This window comes from Eptatretus burgeri, chromosome 11 (assembly GCF_056783735.1).
Source record: "Eptatretus burgeri isolate ZD-2024b chromosome 11, Ebu_testis_v1, whole genome shotgun sequence".
NCBI lineage: Eukaryota > Metazoa > Chordata > Myxini > Myxiniformes > Myxinidae > Eptatretus > Eptatretus burgeri.
In genome coordinates this window covers 100,289,925-100,312,113 of record NC_140971.1, presented here as the reverse complement: position 1 = coordinate 100,312,113, position 22,189 = coordinate 100,289,925, and the positions used below count along the sequence as shown (strand labels likewise).

At 40.3% G+C, this 22,189-nt stretch overlaps 1 protein-coding gene across 15 annotated transcripts in view; it reads right to left on the bottom strand.

The window, feature by feature from the left end:
• Positions 1-22,189, bottom strand: part of RELCH (RAB11 binding and LisH domain, coiled-coil and HEAT repeat containing) — a 169,256-nt gene that overhangs the window by 143,790 nt on the left and 3,277 nt on the right. For all 15 annotated transcript variants that reach the window (XM_085847659.1, XM_085847661.1, XM_085847664.1 and 12 more), the window contains exon 2: positions 16,419-16,508. In XM_085847659.1, coding sequence (XP_085703785.1) covers positions 16,419-16,508 — 90 coding nt within the window. The remainder of the gene's footprint in view (positions 1-16,418; positions 16,509-22,189) is intronic.

Genomic DNA, 22,189 nt, shown 5'->3' with positions numbered 1-22,189 from the left:
AGTGTGAAAACCTTTTTAGTTTCAAACATGCACATTTGAATGTTAATTTTTAAAACATAAAGATTCCTCAGAAAGGTTTGGGAAAAGTTTAATATAAAGAATCTTGGAGAATATCATGATTTGTATCATAAAACTGATGTATTGTTATTGGCTGAAACTTTTAGAACAGTCTGTTATAATAAAAATTCTTATGGATTAGACCCCGCTCACGATAACACAGCCCCGGGTTTGGCTTGGAGTGCCATGTTAAAAATGACAAAACTGAATTTGGAATTAATCAGTGATATAGATATGCTTTTAATGAAAGAGAAGACTAAAAGAGGAGGAATATCTCAAGTATGTTCCAAGAGATATGCCAAAGCAAATAACAAATATCTTCCTGATTATAATAAGAATGAGGACAACTCTTACCTGATGTATTATGATGCAAACAATTTGTGTGGGTGGGCTATGTCTCAATGTTTACCTTATGGAAAAAACTTTAATGGGTTAAAGAAAAGCATTATGAAAAAGTTTTCCAAGACATTGTTGTCTCCTCTCAAAAAGAATTGGATGAAGCTGAAGTTGGATATTATTTTGAGGTTGATTTAAAATACCCAGAAGAACTTCATAACAAACATAAAGACTTACCTTATGCCCCTGATAAAGAAAGTCCAAGAAAAGAATGGTTAAGTGATTACCAACAGTCATTTAATATAAAAGGTAAATCTATAGAAAAACTACTAACTACATTCAATGATAAAGAAAGTTAAGTTTTGCATCAAAAGAACTTGAGACAATATTTATCTGCTGGGTTGAGAGTGAGGAAAATTCATAGAATTTTGAAATTTAAACAAAGTCATTGGTTAAAGAAGTGTATCGATTTTAATACAAAAAGGAGAACAGAAGCAAAAAGAGATTTTGAGAAGGACTTTTATAAATTAATGAATAATGATGTATTTGGAAAGACGATGGAAAATGTTAGGAATCGACAAAACACAAGACTTGCTACATCTTGGAAACAGGCTTCAAAGTTAATTATTAGACCAAGTTTTGAAAGAGCGGAGATGTTTTCAGAGAACTATTGTGCTCTTCATTTGAAAAAAGAGAGTAATGAAATGGATAAACCTATTTATATAGGAACATCAATTCTTGACTTGTCAAAGTCATTAATGCATGACTATTACTATAATAATTGAAAATCAAAGTGTAAGGATAATGTGTCATTGTTATATATGGATACAGATAGTTTTATCTATCTATAATTCCAGCAATCTCTGTGTGTGTGTGTCTCTCTTTCTGTGACCGCTGTTTCTCGACAACCACCGATCCAATCTGATTGAAACTTGCCAGGAATATTGCTGGGGACCCACGGATGTGCCTTTTCAAGGTTTGATATTAATCGGACAAGCGGTTCCCAAGTTACGGCCATTTATCTGTCAACCACTGACAAGACACGGTGCTATGACATCACAAATGACGTCACAATTAATGTATATTTATTTTTTGTTTTTTTGCACGATTGACGTCACAATTTTTCTTCTTCTTCGTTTGGTATGACGTCACAATCGATGCTGGGGACCTGAGTATGTGCCTTTTCAAGGTTTGATATTAATTGGACAAGCGGTTCCCAAGTTACGGCCATTTATCTGTCAACCAATGACAAGACACGGTGCAATGACGTCACAATCAATGTACATATATTTTTTTTTTTGCACGATTGACGTCACAATTCTTCTTCTTCTTCATTTGGTATGACGTCACAATCGACGCTGGGGACCTGAGTATGTGCCTTTTCAAGGTTTGATATCGTTCTTCATCCGTTTCAGCTGTTTCCCAAGTGTTTCCCAAGGTTTGAAAGCTGTTTTTTCCCAAGGTTTGAATTAATTGTTCGAATTATTAATTAATCCCAAGGTTTGAATTTTCCCAAGGGAATCAGCTGTTTCCCAATGGTTTGAAAGCTGTTTTTTCCCAAGGTTTGAATCAATTGTTGTGCTTGGTAGACATTTGTGAATACATTTACAGAGAGAAGGGGCGAGAGAGGAGGGGGCGAGAGAGCGAAAGCGAGAAGCGAGAAGCGAAAGCGAAGAGAGAGCGAAGAGAAGCGAAAGAGCGAGAGAAGCGAAGAAGCGAAAGAGAGAGCGAGAGAAGCGAGAGAAGCGAAGAGAAGCGAAGAAGCGAAGAAAGCGAGAAGCGAAGAAGCGAAAGAAAGCGAAGAAAGCGAAGAAAGCGAAAGAAAGAAAGCGAAGAAGAAGCGAAAGAGCGAAGAAATGAAGAAGCGAAAGAAAGAAATGAAGAAGAAATGAAAGAGAAAGAAGAAAGAGAGAAATGAAGCGAAATGAAGAAATGAAGAAATGAAGAAATGAAAGAGAAATGAAGAAATGAAGAAGAAATGAAGAAATGAAGAAGAAATGAAGAAGAAATGAAGAAATGAAAGAAGAGAAAATGAAGAAGAAATGAAAGAAAAAGAAGAAAGAAATGAAGAAAGAAAAGAGAAATGAAGAAATGAAAGAAAAGAGAAAAATGAAGAGAAATGAAGAAATGAGAAAGAAATGAAGAGAAATGAAGAAGAAATGAAGAAATAAAGAAGAAAAAAGAAGAAATGAAGAGAAAATGAAGAGAAATGAAGAAATGAAGAAATGAAGAAAGAAATGAAGAAATGAAGAAGAAATGAAAGAAGAAATAAGAAGAAGAAATGAAAAGAAGAAGAAATGAAGAAGAAATGAAAGAGAAATGAAAGAAATGAAGAAATGAAGAAGAAATGAAGAAAGAAGAGAAAATGAAAATGAAGAAATGAAGAAAATGAAGAAGAAATGAAGAAGAAATGAAAGAGAAATGAAGAGAAATGAAGAAATGAAGAAATGAAGAAATGAAGAGAGAAATGAAGAAGAAATGAAGAAATGAAGAAGAAATGAAAGAAGAGAAAATGAAGAGAAATGAAGAAATGAAGAGAAATGAAGAAAATGAAGAAGAAATGAAGAAATGAAGAAATGAAAGAAATGAAGAAGAGAAATGAGAAAGAAATGAAAGAAGAAATGAAGAATGAAAGAAATAAGAAGAAATGAAGAAATGAAAGAAATGAAGAAATGAAGAAATGAAAGGAAATGAAGAGAAATGAGAAAATGAAGAAGAAATGAAGAAATGAAGAAGAAATGAAGAAATGAAGAAATGAAGAAATGAAGAAAGAAATGAAGAAATGAAGAAATGAAAGAAGAAATGAAGAGAAATGAAGAAATGAAGAAATGAAGAAATGAAGAAATGAAATGAAGAAATGAAAGAAATGAAGAAATGAAGAGAAATGAAGAAGAAATGAAGAAATGAAGAAGAAATGAAGAAATGAAGAAATGAAGAGAGAAATGAAGAAATAAGAAGAAATGAAGAAATGAAGAAATGAAGAAGAAATGAAGAAATGAAGAAGAAATGAAGAAATGAAGAAATGAAGAAGAAATGAAGAGAAATGAAGAAATGAAGAAATGAAGAAATGAAAGAGAAAATGAAGAAGAAATAAAGAAATGAAGAGAAATGAAGAAAATGAAGAAATGAAGGAAAGAAATGAAGAAGAAGAAATGAAAATGAAAAAGAAAGAAGAAATGAAGAGAAGAAATGAAGAAAGAAAGAAATGAAAGAAATGAAGAAAGAAATGAAGAAAATGAGAAAGAGAAATGAAAGAAATGAAGAAGAAATGAAGAGAAATGAAGAAGAAATGAAGAAATGAAGAAAGAAGAAATGAAGAAATGAGAAAGAAGAAAAGAAGAAGAAGAAATGAAGAAAAGAAATGAGAAAAGAGAAATGAAGAAATGAAAAATGAAGAAATGAAGAAGAAATGAAGAAATGAAAGAAGGAAATGAAGAAATAAGAAGAAATGAGAAAAGAAATGAAGAAATGAAAGAAATGAAGAAGAAATGAAGAAATGAAGAAGAAATGAAGAAATAAAGAAGAGAAATGAAGAAGAAATGAAAGAAGAGAAATGAAGAAGAAATGAAAAGAAATGAAGAAATGAAGAGAAATGAAGAAATGAAGAGAAAGAAGAAAGAAGAAGAAATGAAGAAAAAGAAATGAAAGAAGAAAGAAAAAGAGAGAAATGAAGAAGAAATGAAGAAAGAAGAAATGAAGAAATAAAGAAAGAAGAAAAGAAATGAAGAAATGAAGAAGAAATGAAGAAATGAAGAAATGAAGAAAATGAAGAGAAATGAAGAGAAATGAAGAAATGAGAAGAAATGAAGAAAGAAGAAAGAAGAAATGAAGAAGAAATGAAGAGAGAAATGAAGAAGAAAGAAGAAGAGAAATGAAGAAATGAAGAAGAAATGAAGAAATGAAAAGAGAAATGAAAGAAATGAAGAAATGAAGAGAAATGAAGAAGAAATGAAGAAATGAAGAAAATGAAGAAGAAATGAAGAGAGAGAAGAAAATGAAGAAGAGAGAAAAGAAGAAATGAAAGAAATGAAGAAAATGAAGAGAAATGAAGAAATGAAGAAATGAAGAAATGAAGAGAAATGAAGAAATGAAAAGAAATGAAGAGAAATGAAGAAGAAATGAAGAAATGAAGAAATGAAGAAATGAAGAAGAGAAAGAAGAAAGAGAGAAATGAAGAAATGAAGAGAAATGAAGAGAAATGAAGAAAGAAAGAAGAAGAAAGAAGAGGAGAAAGAAAGAAGAAATGAAGAAGAAAAAGAAGAAGAGAAGAAGAAGAGGAAAGAAATGAAGAGAAATGAAAGAAGAAAGAGAGAAAGAAGAAATGAAGAAAGAAATGAAGAAGAAATGAAGAGAAAGAAGAAATGAAGAGAAGAAATGAAGAAAGAAGAAGAGAAGAAATGAAAGAGAAGAGAAGAAAGAAGGAAAGAGAAAGAAGAAAGGAAAAGAGAAGAAGAAAGAAGGAGAAAGAAGAGAGAAATGAGAAGAGAAGAAGAAAGAGAAATGAAGAGAGAAGAAGAAAGAAGAAATGAAGAAAAGAGAAAGAAGAAGAGAAATGAAGAGAGAAAGAAGAGAGAGGAAAGAGAGAGAAAAGAAGAAGAAATGAAGAAGAGAAATGAAAGAAAGAGAAAGAAATGAAGAAGAAATGAAGAAAGAAATAAGAAGAAGAAATGAAGAAAGAGAAATGAAGAAGAAATGAAGAGAAATGAAGAAATGAAGAAGAGAAATGAAGAAATGAAGAAGAAATGAAAGAGAAAATGAAGAAGAAGAAATGAAGAAGAAATGAAGAGAAATGAAGAGAAGAAAGAAGAAATGAAGAGAAATGAAGAAATGAAGAAATGAAGAAGAGAAATGAAGAAGAAATGAAGAAGAAATGAAGAAATGAAGAAGATCAGAAAGAAAGTCGAAAGAAGATAGAAATGAAGAAGAGAAATGAAGAAATGAAAGAAATGAAGAAATGAAGAGAAGAAATGAAGAAAGAAATGAAGAAAATGAAGAAAAGAAAAAGAAATGAAGAAGTAATAAAGAAATGAAGAGAAATGAAGAAAGAAATGAAGAAGAAATGAAGAGAAATGAAGAGAAATGAAGAGAAAGAAGAAGAAAGAAAGAAAGAGAAATGAAGAAGAAATGAAGAAATGAAAAGAAATGAAAGAAAGAAATGAAGAAGAAATGAAGAAGAAATGAAAGAAATGAAGAAATGAAAGAAATGAAGAAATGAAGAAATGAAAGAAATGAAGAAGAAATGAAGAAATGAAGAAATGAAGAAATGAAGAAATGAAGAAGAAATGAAGAAGAAATGAAGAAGAAATGAAGAGAGAAGAAAGAGAGAGAAAGAAGAAATGAAGAGAGAGAAGGAAAGAGAGAAAGAGAAGAAGAAGGAAAGAAGGAGAGAGGAGAGAGAAGGAAGAGAGAGAGAGGGGGAGAGAGAGGGAGAGAGAGAGGGAGAGAGAGAGAGGAGAGAGAGAGGGGGAGAGAGAGGGGGAGAGAGAGGGGGAGAGGGAGGGGGAGAGAGAGGGGGAGAGAGAGGCGGAGAGAGAGAGAGAGAGAGAGAGAGGAGAGAGAGCGGGAGAGAGAGGGGGGATTTATGAGTCATGAGTGAATTTATGGGTTTGAGATCAAAGTCTTATGCTTTCACGTATATTGATAATAATAACATTGAAAGGTGTAATAAGAAGCTGAAGGGAATAAAGAAAAATATAATCAAGGAAACAATAAACTTTAAACATTATTACAACTGTTTAACCTTAAAGAAGTAAGAGTACATAAAAATGAATACAATAAGAAGTTATAAACATCAATTATATACAGAAGAGATAAATAAGAAAGCATTAGGAGCTTTTGATGAAAAAAATATTTTAGAGAATGGAATAAATAGTCTCCCTTATGGTTTATAAGTATAAGTGTTAAGATATTGGGTTGGGAATTTTAACAGGCGCCCGCCATTGTTTTACTGATTTATAAATGATAGAACCAAGCAATAACCAAACCAAAGAATGGAGATTTAATCAGCCTTGGTATTTAAATGGGAAACATAAAGAATGTGAGAAATATCAAATATGTCTTATTGAAGAAATAACCGGGGTAAAAGTAGATAAAACAAATAAGCGGATAAAGTTAATTACAAATAAGTTAGAGGATGTAAAGAAAAAAAAAATATCCTTGGACTGAAAACTTCAACGGTTATCAATTGAACGATGGAAAAAAAACAATCTCAAAATGATATGTGGCTCAGAAGGTGGTCAAATAAGAGCATTAAGAGAAGTTTGTCATTTCATTTCTGCTCAACAAAGACACTTAAACCAAGAACCAAGTTCCAAGTTCTTCTTTGTGAATATGCTCGATGGAAATGAATGTTACAAGAAAATTAAGTTATTCCCTAAAGTAGAACATGGACACGTATTCGTTGGTTCGCTCTTTGAGTGGAATGAAAATATGAAAGGTAAGAAGTGCTTTAATCAGTAAGTCTCAATTTTACATTTGCTTGTATGGGAGGGAAGGGGATAAGTGGGGAGAAAATGAGTCTCCTATTTTGAGCTTTTGGGGCTTGGATCAGAAAGTTTTCCCCTTTTCCCCCATTAATTTGAATAGGCATCCCAGAAACCCCATTTATCATCTACTAGAAAGCAACAAGCAGGAGTAGATCGAGGCTTTGATACCCAGGACAACTTGAGTGCGCAACACCTGTTGAAACTAGCACCTCTGTCCTTGTATCACCGTTCACCTCCTCGGGAAAAATGAATCAGCAAGCTGTGTAAAATTTTGTTGGCAGATATTGATTGCGAGGGCTGGGCTTGGTGATTTGCACATGGTCGCTAATGCCCCTGGTATAAAAAGTGTTCAAGAATTGCCTGTGTGGTCTGTTGAAAAAAAACAATTAATTGATAATGATTATTGCCTGAATGACAAAAAGGTAGGAATGTCGATGCAATTCCTCCAAAATTAGCATAATGGGTTTGAAGGTGATTAAAAAATAAATAATAAAATGTTGCCAAATCAACTTGATTAAAAAGTAAATGTATTGTTGTAAACCTTTCATGGAAAATGTACTCAAATAGGACATGATTATTACCATTCCATATGCTTGAACATGTTTCGATTTAAATAATATATTGTTACGGTTATGGGAAGAATTTAATAGAGAACATAGCATTGTGTGGAGTTGCTTGGTCCGTGGGTGTGTAGGAGGCATCTCGATGTGATTAAGCAGGGAACCTGTGAGCTTAAGTGTTACGTGTCACCACACGAGGGGGTGGTGTCGTGTTAATTAGCTAGGGTTGAAGAATAAGCTTCCACAGTGTGTAATTGCCTCTCTGTGATTTTTCCCTATGTTTTTATATTTCAAGATCGGCAATAAAGGTGGGAACACGTCCCTCAAACCAGGCGTGCCGAGTGGGCGGAGGCCCCGCCTTCCCGGATTTCGTGCGAGCAGTCCACGCCCTGAAGGCGGATTGTTAGATGAGAGATGCCTGAAAAAGAAGAGGACGTAGGGAACTAAATTAGACGAGAGATTGGTGGAGCACATGGACGAGGTCAGTGTGCGGAACGCACGAGGTCAGTGTGAGGAACGCATGAGGCAGAGTTGAATCGGAAGAGAATCAGGAGAGTGGAGTTCAAGGTTGGCTTGCGCACTTTTGGAAAGCCATGATTAAAGAGGAAGGCTGGCACATTTTGAGAGGCATCAGACTCAGTCGGCTTGTGCATTTTGTGGAGAGCCGTGATCAGAGAGAGGCAAGAGCAGAGAGTGAGTGCATGCAGAGAAGGACAACACTACCATTAAATTCATGTTGAGACAATTTGGCTTGTGTGGTGAAGCAAGACGCTGGCCTTTGGCTCTTAGTTGAGTCATGAGAAACGGACCTCGAGCCTCATGTATGTCATAAGCAGCTACACTGGGGCTCTGAGCCTTAATGCTGAGTGCCGCTCGCGGATTGCCTGGCGTACGTTTGTCCTACTATGAGAAAAGCACCATTTTGTGTGCATATGCACATGCTAGTGGAAATGCCTCGATTCCAAGTCCCAATAAGAGCAGCTCTGGGCCAAGCTAAGTACAAGAATAGTTGAAAGGAAGGGTTTTTTTGTATTTTGTTTCCCCATCGTCTGTATTTGAGTCTGTGTGAGAGACGTCTCGACTTTAGGATTTATTCATTTCATATTATTATTACCTTTTGAATTATTGTCCTTTGTAAATATTTGTTTATGTTCCTTTTAATAAACTGTATCCGTGTATTTGTGGTGGGGTTCGAGTATAACCCGCCCCCGCCTCCACCTCCATCCATCTGCCATTGTGCCACATGCCCTTCAAGCACGTGTTATAATATCCGAGGACCAACGTGTCGGCGTACTATTAATAAGGAACCGCTCAGCCGTACCGGGTGCTGGCGGTGTTAACTGCCCGTCACCACAAATTGGGTCGGGGGGTTAACCTGAGCCGGCCACCCCCGCCACAATATATTTGCATTTTAATGACCTTCTATCTCTTTTCTCTATTGAAAGATGATCAATCTGCCTCGTAAAGGTGTCCAAAGCAGAATGACCTTTCAAGTAATCTTTAATCATTATTCAGTATAATAGAATTACCTATTGTTGGAACTTATTCTGCTTATTAAGGGAAATCTCATGTATACAGGGTGTCCCAAAAAATGTACTCACATTTTGGCTCTTAAGACACACAGACACACTGGGTACTTTGCAATGCTTATAAATGCCCGGAGACGTCAGCTTTCATGGCTTTATTTCATTTCCGCACATGCGATAACCTCGAGAATCTCTAAAACCAAGCTGAATTACAAAATTTAAGCTCCAGAATCAAAATTAGCAGTAGTTCCGACTCCTAAAAGAAGTGCTCATTTGTTCAATTCGGACATATTTTACATTTTGGGCGTCTCTGAGAGGTGTATGTTTCATAGCTAGTATATAGTATATCATATACACACGGCTTGTTTATGCATCGTACACACACGCAGCTAATATCATAAACACACAGCTAGTTTATACATCACATATACTATACACACAACTAGTTTATATATCATATATATACACCCAGCTAGTTTATACGTCATACACACACAGCTAGCATATATATATATATATATATATATATATATATATATATATATATATATATATATATATATATATATATATATATATATATATATATATATATATATATATATATATATATATATATAACCGGGCGTAGTGGCGTGCGCCTGTAATCCGGCTACTCGGAGGCTTGGGTTGGAGGATCGCTTGAGTAGAGCAGCCCGGAATCATGGCGAAACCCAAATCCTGATCCCTGTGTCGTAAGAGGCGACCAGGGTTGCGTCAGGAAGGGCATCCGGCGTAAAACCTGTGCCAAATCAGTATGCGGATCATAACGGATGATCCGCTGTGGCGACCCCTAACGGGAGCAGCTGAAAGATGAACAACATATATATATATATATATATATATATATATATATATATATATATATATATATATATATATATATCATATACACAGAGCTAGTTTCTATTGTTACGAATCTGGAAGCTAACTGCACTCAACATTCAGGTACCTATAGAACAGTTATATCGGTAGGTACGCGTTTCTAGTTAGGGTCCCATCCCTAGTTTAATGGGAATTAAATGTTCATGCGCTGCGGAGTTATTTTGATAGTCAGGGTTTTCTTTTACATTTTTATAACAACAACAACACCGACAATACCTGCCTTCGCTTCCTTCCACCATCCTCCACCGGCACCATTACAAGCGTGTGTGTCAGCACGTACGTGGGCGGAGTTCACAAGGACCTGACGTCTCTCTCGCCCAATCCAGGAGATGCGAGCGAGGTTGCCACCGGTTGTCCAATAAGCGCAGCCCACGCAGGACCATGTTACTCTCCTTGTTTGAGGGGCGGTCTGCCGTGATGGCCGTCACGTCCCCCCAGTCTAATCAGCAGACTTGGTGCCCTTTCGGCCAATCAAGGGGCCGACGAGCGACTCACACGGCGCAACCATCCAATCAGGAGGCGAGTGGCCAGAAAAGAAGACCCTCCCGCCTGAGGAGAAAGAGTGGTTGTCTGGACCAGCGTTGAGGAGAGACGGTGTGCTCGTGGCAGGAGCGTTGGCCAGTTGAATTGTTCGGGGCGTTCTGGCTGGAACACGAAGGTTGCGTTGCCTGGTCGCCTTGTGAGCCTCGTCGCCTGGTCGTCCCGTCTGGCTTGCCGGTGTTCGGTCTGGTCCACCTTCGCGCCGGCTGGCGTCCATCCTTGCATTGTGTTGTGGGTTCCCGTCGAACCAGGATCATCGAAAACCGCACGAGGCGGGGAGGTGCGAGATAGGTTCTCCCCTTCGGCTCACCTTCCCTCCCGAGCTGGAGGGCCGAATAAAGGCTGCGGCCATCACTTCTTTTGGGTATTTGTGTGTGCGTGTGTGTCTGTAGGCCCGTCTTCAAGTAGAATTGTTTAAGTGCTTTGTACATACTTGCATTTCTTTTAGTCGGTTAATCTCTGCTCCTTGTGTTCCCTCCCCCCTATTGTAAATAAATATCCATTTTGTTGAACGTTTCAGCTCGTCCTTGTCCTTTTCTTCATTGGTTTAGCACGGTACGTGTTGGGTGATTAAAAAGGTCGTTGCTGCCATAGTTGTGCATTTGGACCGACGGGACATCGGTAACCATCCGCACAGGTTACGCACGGGTCGAGCACTGTAACGGCTCGCCCCGTTTGAGCTCCGTCGAGGGTGTGAATTCCTTGGTAGCTCGCCACGTGGGCCTCAAGGTATTTTGAAGTTTGATAAATAACCCTGTCCCATGCGGTTGAATTATTGACGATTCACGGTCCTGTAAGCGACCTGTACCTTCAGGGTTATCAAAAAGGTACGATCTAGATTCCGGGTGTTCGGTGGAGCCGACTCTACTGCTCCATTTTGCTGTCGTGCTCGTCACCGATACCCAGCCACAACAAGATATCATATACACACAGCAAGTTTATATATCATATACACACGGCTAGTTTATATATCATATACACAGAGCTAGTTTATATATCATATACACACAGCTAGTTTATATTGTTGTGGGCCGGGTATCGGCTGCGAGCACGACTGCGAGGTGGAGCAGTAGGGTCGACTCTACCGAACACCCGGAATCTAGATCGTACCTTTCGGAAAACTCCGGGGGTACGGGTCCCTTACCGGACCGTGAATCATCAATAATTCCACTACGTGGTACAGGGTTATTTGCCAATCTTCAAAATACCTCGAGGACCACGTGGCGATCTACCGAGGATTCACACCCTCGACGGCACTTGTACGAGTCGGGCCGTTAGCGTGCCTGACCCGTGCGCAACCAGATCGGATGGTTGCCGAAGTCCCGTCGGTCCAAATGTACACTTACAGTGGCAACGGCCGTTTTAATTCACCAACACGCGCCATGCTAAGCCAATGAAGGAACGGACACGAACGAGCTGATACATTTAACACATAGGGTATTGATTCACAGCAATCGGGGAAACGAGGGAAGCAGGTAAGGGCAGAGTTATCACGACGAATGGAGAATGCAAATTTACACACAAGCACTGAAACAATTCCTACTTAAATATGGGCCAACAGACAGACGCACACCCAAAAGAAAAGGACCTAAAATGGTCTTTATTATCTCTTCAGTTCGGAGGGAAGTCGAGCTGAGGGACGAGAAAGTGGCTGGCTACGTGGCCGCGAGCGCGCGGCTCAACGTCCGCACCTTCCCGGAGCACTGGTCGGCAAGAACGGACCAAGGGCAGCCGACGCAGACCACGCCAGCGACGAGATGAGCCGGGAACCAGAGCACGCCAGCGATGAGATGAGCGCAGAGAGCCAGACCATGCCAGCGACGAGATGAGCCGGGAACCAGAGCACGCGCTGGTGAAGACCGGGGGCATTCTTTTCTACCCGCTCGAGCAGATCCACCCGATTATTTGCTCTCCGTTCCTTTGTCCCCTTTTTTGCATGGTTCACTCATCGTGGCCCGCTCTCATTGGGTGGGACACAACGCATTCCCTTATTTAGCGCGCAGCCAAGCGAACCGGTTCATGACCGTATTTGGGAATGGAATTCCATCCACAAACGAATTCCACACACACCCGCATACCAGCGAGTGCGCGGAGAATGCTGGGAGCAGAGGGTTGTCGTTGTTGTAGTTGTAGATGTAAAAGTCCTAACTATCAAAATAAATCCGCAGCGCATGAACATTTAATTACCCATTAAACAAGGGACGGGGAGCTATCTATTCACATTTACTTATCGAAATAACTGAGCTATAGGACGTGCATGTTGAGTGCTCATGGCTTCCAGATTAGTAACAATATATCATATATATACACAGATAGTTTATATATCATACACACAGCGAGTTTATATATCATATACACAGAGTTTGTTTATATTATTGCGAATTTGGAAATCGATCACACTCAACATTCAGGTCCTTTAGCTCAGTTATCTCGGTAAGTACGTGTTCTATAGATAGCTCGCCTTCCATTGTTTAATGGGTAAATCTATGTAAATGCGCTGATTTATTTTAATAGTTAGGGTTCAATCAGAACAACAAAGAAGAACGACCCTCCTCCGCAAAGGAGAAGAAGAACCCTCCCGTCCCAAGATTCAACAGCGTAAACAGGAATGACGGTTGGGGCGGGTCCGGCAGAAAGCAAGGTAAACAGCCCCCACCCGTGGTTGCGGGGGGCAGCGCACGAGGGTGAATGAGTCACGCCGGAAGCGAGGCGGGGCTGAGAAGGATAAGAAGGGGACCCTCTGCTTGGCTCGGGGGGGGGGGTGTTCTGGTGCTGGTTCGGTTTTTGCTCTGCTTCGTGGTCTGGTTCGGCTGGCTCTTCTTGGTTCGTGGAGCTCTTTGTGGTCTCTGCTTGGTTCCTGGCTTGGTGCGACTCCTTGGCCTCATCTTGGTCGGTGGTTCTTCGGGGAAGCGACGCATCTTCAGGAAGGATCGGCGCCTTGTCTCACCAGCAAGTGTTCCGGAGCGCGAGCGGATCCGCCGGAGCTCGGAAAGAATCGCGGCTCGTGGTGGTTGGAACCAGCTCGCCCTCGCTGGTGCCTGGTCCGAACAGCTGGAAGACCACACGAGGTGGAAAGATCCCAGATAGGCCCTGGGCTTCAGTTCATCTGTCCCTCCGAACTGAAGTCTGTATTAAAGGCATGAGCCACCATTTCTTGTGTGTGTGTGTGTGTGTGTGTGTGTGTGTGTGTGTGTGTGTGTGTGTGTGTGTGTGTGTGTGTGTGTGTGTGTGTGTGTGTGTGTGTGTGTGTGTGTGTCCGTGGGCCCGTCTAACAAGTAGAAAACTGTTAACTGCTTTGTGTGCTGTATATGATTGCATTGCATTTCTTATATTTGGTATAGCTCTGCTTTATGTGCTCCCCTCATTTCCCCATTGCAGTATAAATAAACCCCAATTGTTAAATGTTTTCAGCTCATCCGCATTCCTTCTTTCATTGACTGAGCATGTCGTGTGTGAGGGATTAGTTGGCCATTGCCGTGGTTGCAGGATAATTCGGTCTGACGGTTCTTGGCAATTAAAACCGCTCGGGATCGCACACGGAACGAGCTTGCCAAGCGGCTCGGTTTTGTACGAGTTCCATCGAGGGTGAAATTCCCCGGTAGTTGGCCACGTGGGTACTTAGGTAAATTGAAGTTAGCAATCGACCCTACCCAAAGTGGTCTACCCATTGGCGGATTTCGGTCTAAAAGGGACCCGTCTTCTCCGGAGAAGTACAATTTGAATTCCGGGCGATCGGTCGAGTCGACTTGCGGCTCCGTCTAGCGGTCGCGCTCACGGCCGACGTCCCGACCCCGTAACAATATATCATATACACACAGCTAGTTTATATATCATACACACAGCTAGTTAATATATCATATACACACAGCTGGTTTATACATCATATACACACACACAAAAAAATAAATGACCGTTTTATAGCCATTTTTCACTGCTGTGCAGGGGTTGGCTTTTTCTTGAGGCAATGTTTTATGGCCGGATGCCCTTCCTGACGCCAACCCTGGTCTCCTCTTACGACACACAGGGATATGGTACACCTATTCCAACCGGGGCATACACCGGGACCAGTACACTGGTACTCATTGCACCGACCTCGGAAGGATGACAGGCTGAGTCAACCCCTGGTGTTAATTCAGCAGCCAACGGGGCTTGAACTCAGGACCCTGGGATCCCAAGCCGCCACCCTAACCACGAAGCCAACATCAGGCTTATATCATATACACACAGCTAGTTCATATATTATATACACACAGCCAGTTCATATATCATATACACACAGCTAGTTTATAAATCATATACACACAGCTAGTTTATATATCATACAAGCGATACCCGTGCACATGCACGGGATAGCAGTACAACATAGCTGGTAGCAGACGACAGACCGTACACGGGAAATGACAAAAATACTCCTTGTGCAAAATGCAAGTGGTACTATGGAATGCCAAGACTTCCCAAACATTGTCGGCATGTCCGCTAAGTGCCACAGCAATTTCATAGGGATCGTGTGACGGCGAGCCGAGTTTTTAGTGTGCAAGCTTGGTATTATAATGGAGATTACACACAGCTAGTTTATATTGTTGAGAATTTGATGGCGCTTAACAGCACCGCCGTCTCAGGGGTTACAACGCCGGCCAGTTCGGCACAGGTCTCGGGTCACGCGCCTCAGATCATGATACCAAAGTACCCCTGTGCCTTGCCAGTTGGGGATTTCGACCCTGGCTGCAGACTGGGTTTGATCAGAGACCGAGCGAAGTCTGCCAGTCCGTAGCCAGTTTGGTTTTAAATACAAATCGAGCGATTGTTCCTCAATGCAGCACGAATAAATTCAAGGTGGCAAATTTCGTATAAATCAGCCAGATTTATTGGGGACACATCGGGGAGCACGACACAAGCAAAGCATTCACGAATGTTATAATTAATCTATAACCCGCTCTTACTGAGGGAGCTATTGATTAGGGTTTCAAAGGGAGCCCTAGCAAAATAAACCTTAGGCCTGGACAACATGCAGACAAGACACGGAGTACTTGGTGGTGCCTCATGGACGAGAGCAAAAGTGTCGAAGGCACAAATGCGGCTCGTGACAAGCCGATGGTGCCAGATTCGAGCGCCCAACTCAAGCATGCAGCGTGGCAAGATCGCGCTCGTACTCCTATCGGCATCGCTCGCGCATGCCGCATGGCAAGATGGCGGCGACGACGTCCTTTTGTCGGCACCGCTCATGCACCAGCCTGGGCGCGTCCAGCCCCTGTAAGGTCGACGGCACAGGAGAGGAAGATCTATGGTACGTTCCAGCTGGTTTCTCACAAGGTCCAGTATGCGAATGCAGGCCTGGCCTTTTCACCAGACTAGGCCTAATCTGGGTGTTGGACTCTGCAGGTGGATCGATGGGATGAAAAGACGACATGGTCCAGCCACGCAGGGAGCAAGGCCAGTCAGAGGCCCCGTGGCTGGACTCAGGATGAACCTGTGGATGACCCGCAGGCTGGATCCATGGCCGAGGAGGAAAAGCCGACCAAGCCACTCCTCATAACGCAGATCGCAGACAGACAAAGCAGTTCCTTCCTTGCCTTTCGGGGCTGGCCTTTTCGACCACCACGGGGACATGTGATTGGTCCATCGTTCGAGTTTGCAACAGCTCTCTGCCAATGGGTTGCTGGCACGTCTTGCTGACTGACTGTTAGGGCGCTGGGTGGGGGCTCGTTAGGAGGGGGGGAAGGAAAAAGAAGGCGCCTCTCGGTACACCACTACTGTATGAACACTGGACAGCCTGCTACACCTCCCGACACACATGTAACGTCCGTTTACCAAACAACCTGGCTAAATACGCATTTAAGGGGGGATCTGGGCTAATCGTATATTTAATAACCCACTAAGGGCCCATTTCCACAACAATATATCATAGACACATACAGCTAGTTTATATAAAGTGGAGACAACTGATAAGGATACAGAGTGGTGAGAAATGAATGTCATGTGCGAGCACTCACCTGCCACTCTCTCCTCCATCTCCCGGGTGCCATCATCCGAGTAGCGGGTAAAATCTAGGGAGTCGAGGGTACTCACACTGCCCACTCGGTCTGGGAAATAAATAACAAAATCCAAGCTGTGCCTCAACGATGATTAAAAAGGTGAAGCATCGACATGTCAATCAACCACGTACATTTACACCACATGTTTAATCATGCCATTCAAAAAACCACAATCAACCATGTACATTTACACCACATGTTTAAGTACCATTCAAAAAAACCACACTCCACCACGTACATTTACACATGTTTAATAGTGCCATTCAAAAAAACCACAATCAACCGTGGACATTTACACCACATGTTTGAGTGCCATTCAAAAAAACCACAATCAACCGTGTACATTTACACCACATGTTTAAGTGCCATTCAAAAAAACCACACTCAACCATGTACATTTACACCACATGTTTAAGTGCCATTCAAAAAAACCACAATCAACCGTGTACATTTACACCACATGTTTAAGTGCCATTCAAAAAAAACCACACTCAACCTCGTACATTTACACATGTTTAATAGTGCCATTCAAAAAAACCACAATCAACCGTGTACATTTACACATGTTTAAGTGCCATTCAAAAAAAACCACACTCAACCGTGTACATTTACACATGTTTAATAGTGCCATTCAAAAAAACCACAATCAACCGTGTACATTTACACCACATGTTTAAGTGCCATTCAAAAAAAAAAAACCACACTCAACCGTGTACATTTACACATGTTTAATAGTGCCATTCAAAAAAAAAAAAAACCACACTCAACCGTGTACATTTACACATGTTTAATAGTGCCATTCAAAAAAACCACAATCAACCGTGTACATTTACACATGTTTAATAGTGCCATTCAAAAAAACCACAATCAATGGTGTACATTTACACCACATGTTTAAGTGCCATTCAAAAAAATAAAAAACCACACTCAACCGTGTACATTTACACATGTTTAATAGTGCCATTCAAAAAAACCACAATCAACCGTGTACATTTACACATGTTTAAGTGCCATTCAAAAAAAACCACACTCAACCGTGTACATTTACACATGTTTAATAGTGCCATTCAATAAAACCACAATCAACCGTGAACATTTACACATGTTTAATAGTGCCATTCAAAAAAACCACAATCAACCACGTACATTTACACCACATGTTTCAGTGCCATTCAAAAAAAAACCACACTCAACCGTGTACATTTACACGTTTAATAATGCCATTCAAAAAAACCACAATCAACCGTGAACATTTACACATGTTTAATAGTGCCATTCAAAAAAACCACACTCAACCACGTACATTTACACATGTTTAATAGTGCCATTCAAAAAACCACAATCAACCACGTACATTTACACCACATGTTTAAGTGCCATTCAAAAAAACCACAATCAACCGTGAACATTTACACATGTTTAATATTGCCATTCAAAAAAACCACAATCAACCGTGAACATTGACACATGTTTAATAGTGCCATTCAAAAAAACCACACTCAACCACGTACATTTACACATGTTTAATAGTGCCATTCAAAAAAACCACAATCAACCGTGTACATTTACACCACATGTTTAAGTGCCATTCAAAAAAAAAAAACCACACTCAACCGTGTACATTTACACATGTTTAATAGTGCCATTCAAAAAAACCACAATCAACAGTGTACATTTACACATGTTTAATAGTGCCATTCAAAAAAACCACAATCAACCGTGTAAATTTACACCACATGTTTCAGTGCCATTCAAAAAAAAAAACCATAATCAACAGTGTACATTTACACATGTTTAATAGTGCCATTCAAAAAAACCACAATCAACAGTGTACATTTACACATGTTTAATAGTGCCATTCAAAAAAACCACAATCAACCGTGTACATTTACACCACATGTTTAAGTGCCATTCAAAAAAAAAAAAACCACACTCAACCGTGTACATTTACACATGTTTAATAGTGCCATTCAAAAAAACCACAATCAACCGTGAACATTTACACATGTTTAAGTGCCATTCAAAAAAAACCACACTCAACCGTGTACATTTACACATGTTTAATAGTGCCATTCAAAAAAACCACAATCAACCACGTACATTTACACCACATGTTTCAGTGCCATTCAAAAAAAAACCACACTCAACCGTGTACATTTACACGTTTAATAATGCCATTCAAAAAAACCACAATCAACCGTGAACATTTACACATGTTTAATAGTGCCATTCAAAAAAACCACACTCAACCACGTACATTTACACATGTTTAATAGTGCCATTCAATAAAACCACAATCAACCGTGAACATTTACACATGTTTAATAGTGCCATTCAAAAAAAAACCACAATCAACCACGTACATTTACACCACACGTTTCAGTGCCATTCAAAAAAAAAACCACACTCAACCGTGTACATTTACACGTTTAATAATGCCATTCAAAAAAACCACAATCAACCGTGAACATTTACACATGTTTAATAGTGCCATTCAAAAAAACCACACTCAACCACGTACATTTACACATGTTTAATAGTGCCATTCAAAAAAACCACAATCAACCGTGTACATTTACACCACATGTTTAAGTGCCATTCAAAAAAAACCACACTCAACCGTGTACATTTACACATGTTTAATAGTGCCATTCAAAAAACCACAATCAACCACGTACATTTACACCACATGTTTAAGTGCCATTCAAAAAAACCACAATCAACCGTGAACATTTACACATGTTTAATATTGCCATTCAAAAAAACCACAATCAACCGTGAACATTTACACATGTTTAATAGTGCCATTCAAAAAACCACAAGCAACCACGTACATTTACACCACATGTTTAAGTGCCATTCAAAAAAACCACAATCAACCACGTACATTTACACATGTTTAATAGTGCCATTCAAAAAAACCACAATCAACCACGTACATTTACACCACATGTTTAAGTGCCATTCAAAAAAACCACAATCAACCATGTACATTTACACATGTTTAATAGTGCCATTCATTAAAACCACAATCAACCACATACATTTACACCACGTGTTTAATAGTGTCATTCATTAAAACCACAATCAACCACGCACATTTACACCACATGTTTTATCGAGTGTCGTTCAGGAAAACCACATTCAACCATGTACATTTACACCATGTGTTTAATAGTGTCATTCATTAAAACCACATTCAACCATGTACATTTACACCACGTGTGAAATAGAATGCCATTCATTAAAACCACATTCAACCACGTACATTTACACCACGTGTGAAATAGAATGCCATTCATTAAAACCACATTCAACCACGTACATTTACACCACGTGTGAAATAGTGTCAGTCATTAAAACCACACGCAACCATGTACATTTACACCACGTGTGAAATAGAGTGTCAGTCATTAAAACCACATTCAATCACGTACATTTACACCACGTGTGAAATAGTGTCAGTCATTAAAACCACACTCAACCACGTACATTTACACCACGTGTGAAATAGAGTGTCATTCATTAAAACCACAATCAACCACATACATTTACACCATTCATTAAAACCTCAACCAACCACATACAATTACACCACGTGTTTAATAGTGTGTCATTCTTTAAAACCACAACCAACCACGTACATTTACACCACGTGTGAAATAGAGTGTCAGTCATTAAAACCACACTCAACCACGTACATTTACACCACGTGTGAAATAGAGTGTAAGTCATTAAAACCACACTCAACCACGTACATTTACACCACGTGTGAAATAGAGTGTCAGTCATTAAAACCACACCAACCACGTACATTTACACCACGTGTGAAATAGAGTGTCATTCATTGAAACCACAACCAATTGCATGCATTTACACCACGTGTGAAATAGTGTCATTCAATAAAACCACAACCAACCGCATGCATTTACACCATTCATTAAAAGCACACAGATATCCAGAAAGGATGAAACGAACACAGGTATCCAGACAGGATGAAACGTACACAGGTATCCAGACAGGATGAAACGTACACAGGTATCCAGACAGGATGAAACGTACACAGGTATCCAGACAAGATGAAACGTACACAGGTATCCAGAAAGGATGAAACGTACACAGGTATCCAGACAGGATGAAACGTACACAGGTATCCAGACAGGATGAAACGTACACAGGTATCCAGACAGGATGAAACGTACACAGGTATCCAGACAGGATGAAACGTACACAGGTATCCAGACAGGATGAAACGTACACAGGTATCCAGACAGGATGAAACGTACACAGGTATCCAGACAGGATGAAACGTACACAGGTATCCAGACAGGATGAAACGTACACAGGTATCCAGACAGGATGAAACGTACACAGGTATCCAGAAAGGATGAAACGTACACAGGTATCCAGACAAGATGAAACGTACACAGGTATCCAGACAGGATGAAACGTACACAGGTATCCAGACAGGATGAAACGTACACAGGTATCCAGACAGGATGAAACGTACACAGGTATCCAGAAAGGATGAAACGAACACAGGTATCCAGACAGGATGAAACGTACACAGGTATCCAGACAGGATGAAACGTACACAGGTATCCAGACAGGATGAAACGTACACAGGTATCCAGACAGGATGAAACGTACACAGGTATCCAGACAGGATGAAACGTACACAGGTATCCAGACAGGATGAAACGTACACAGGTATCCAGACAGGATGAAACGTACACAGGTATCCAGACAGGATGAAACGTACACAGGTATCCAGACAGGATGAAACGTACACAGGTATCCAGACAGGATGAAACGTACACAGGTATCCAGACAGGATGAAACGTACACAGGTATCCAGACAGGATGAAACGTACACAGGTATCCAGACAGGATGAAACGTACACAGGTATCCAGACAGGATGAAACGTACACAGGTATCCAGACAGGATGAAACGTACACAGGTATCCAGACAGGATGAAACGTACACAGGTATCCAGACAGGATGAAACGTACACAGGTATCCAGACAGGATGAAACGTACACAGGTATCCAGAAAGGATGAAACGTACACAGGTATCCAGACAAGATGAAACGTACACAGGTATCCAGACAGGATGAAACGTACACAGGTATCCAGACAGGATGAAACGTACACAGGTATCCAGACAGGATGAAACGTACACAGGTATCCAGACAGGATGAAACGTACACAGGTATCCAGACAGGATGAAACGTACACAGGTATCCAGACAGGATGAAACGTACACAGGTATCCAGACAGGATGAAACGTACACAGGTATCCAGACAGGATGAAACGTACACAGGTATCCAGAAAGGATGAAACGAACACAGGTATCCAGACAGGATGAAACGTACACAGGTATCCAGACAGGATGAAACGTACACAGGTATCCAGACAGGATGAAACGTACACAGGTATCCAGACAGGATGAAACGTACACAGGTATCCAGACAGGATGAAACGTACACAGGTATCCAGACAGGATGAAACGTACACAGGTATCCAGACAGGATGAAACGTACACAGGTATCCAGACAGGATGAAACGTACACAGGTATCCAGACAGGATGAAACGTACACAGGTATCCAGACAGGATGAAACGTACACAGGTATCCAGACAGGATGAAACGTACACAGGTATCCAGACAGGATGAAACGTACACAGGTATCCAGACAGGATGAAACGTACACAGGTATCCAGACA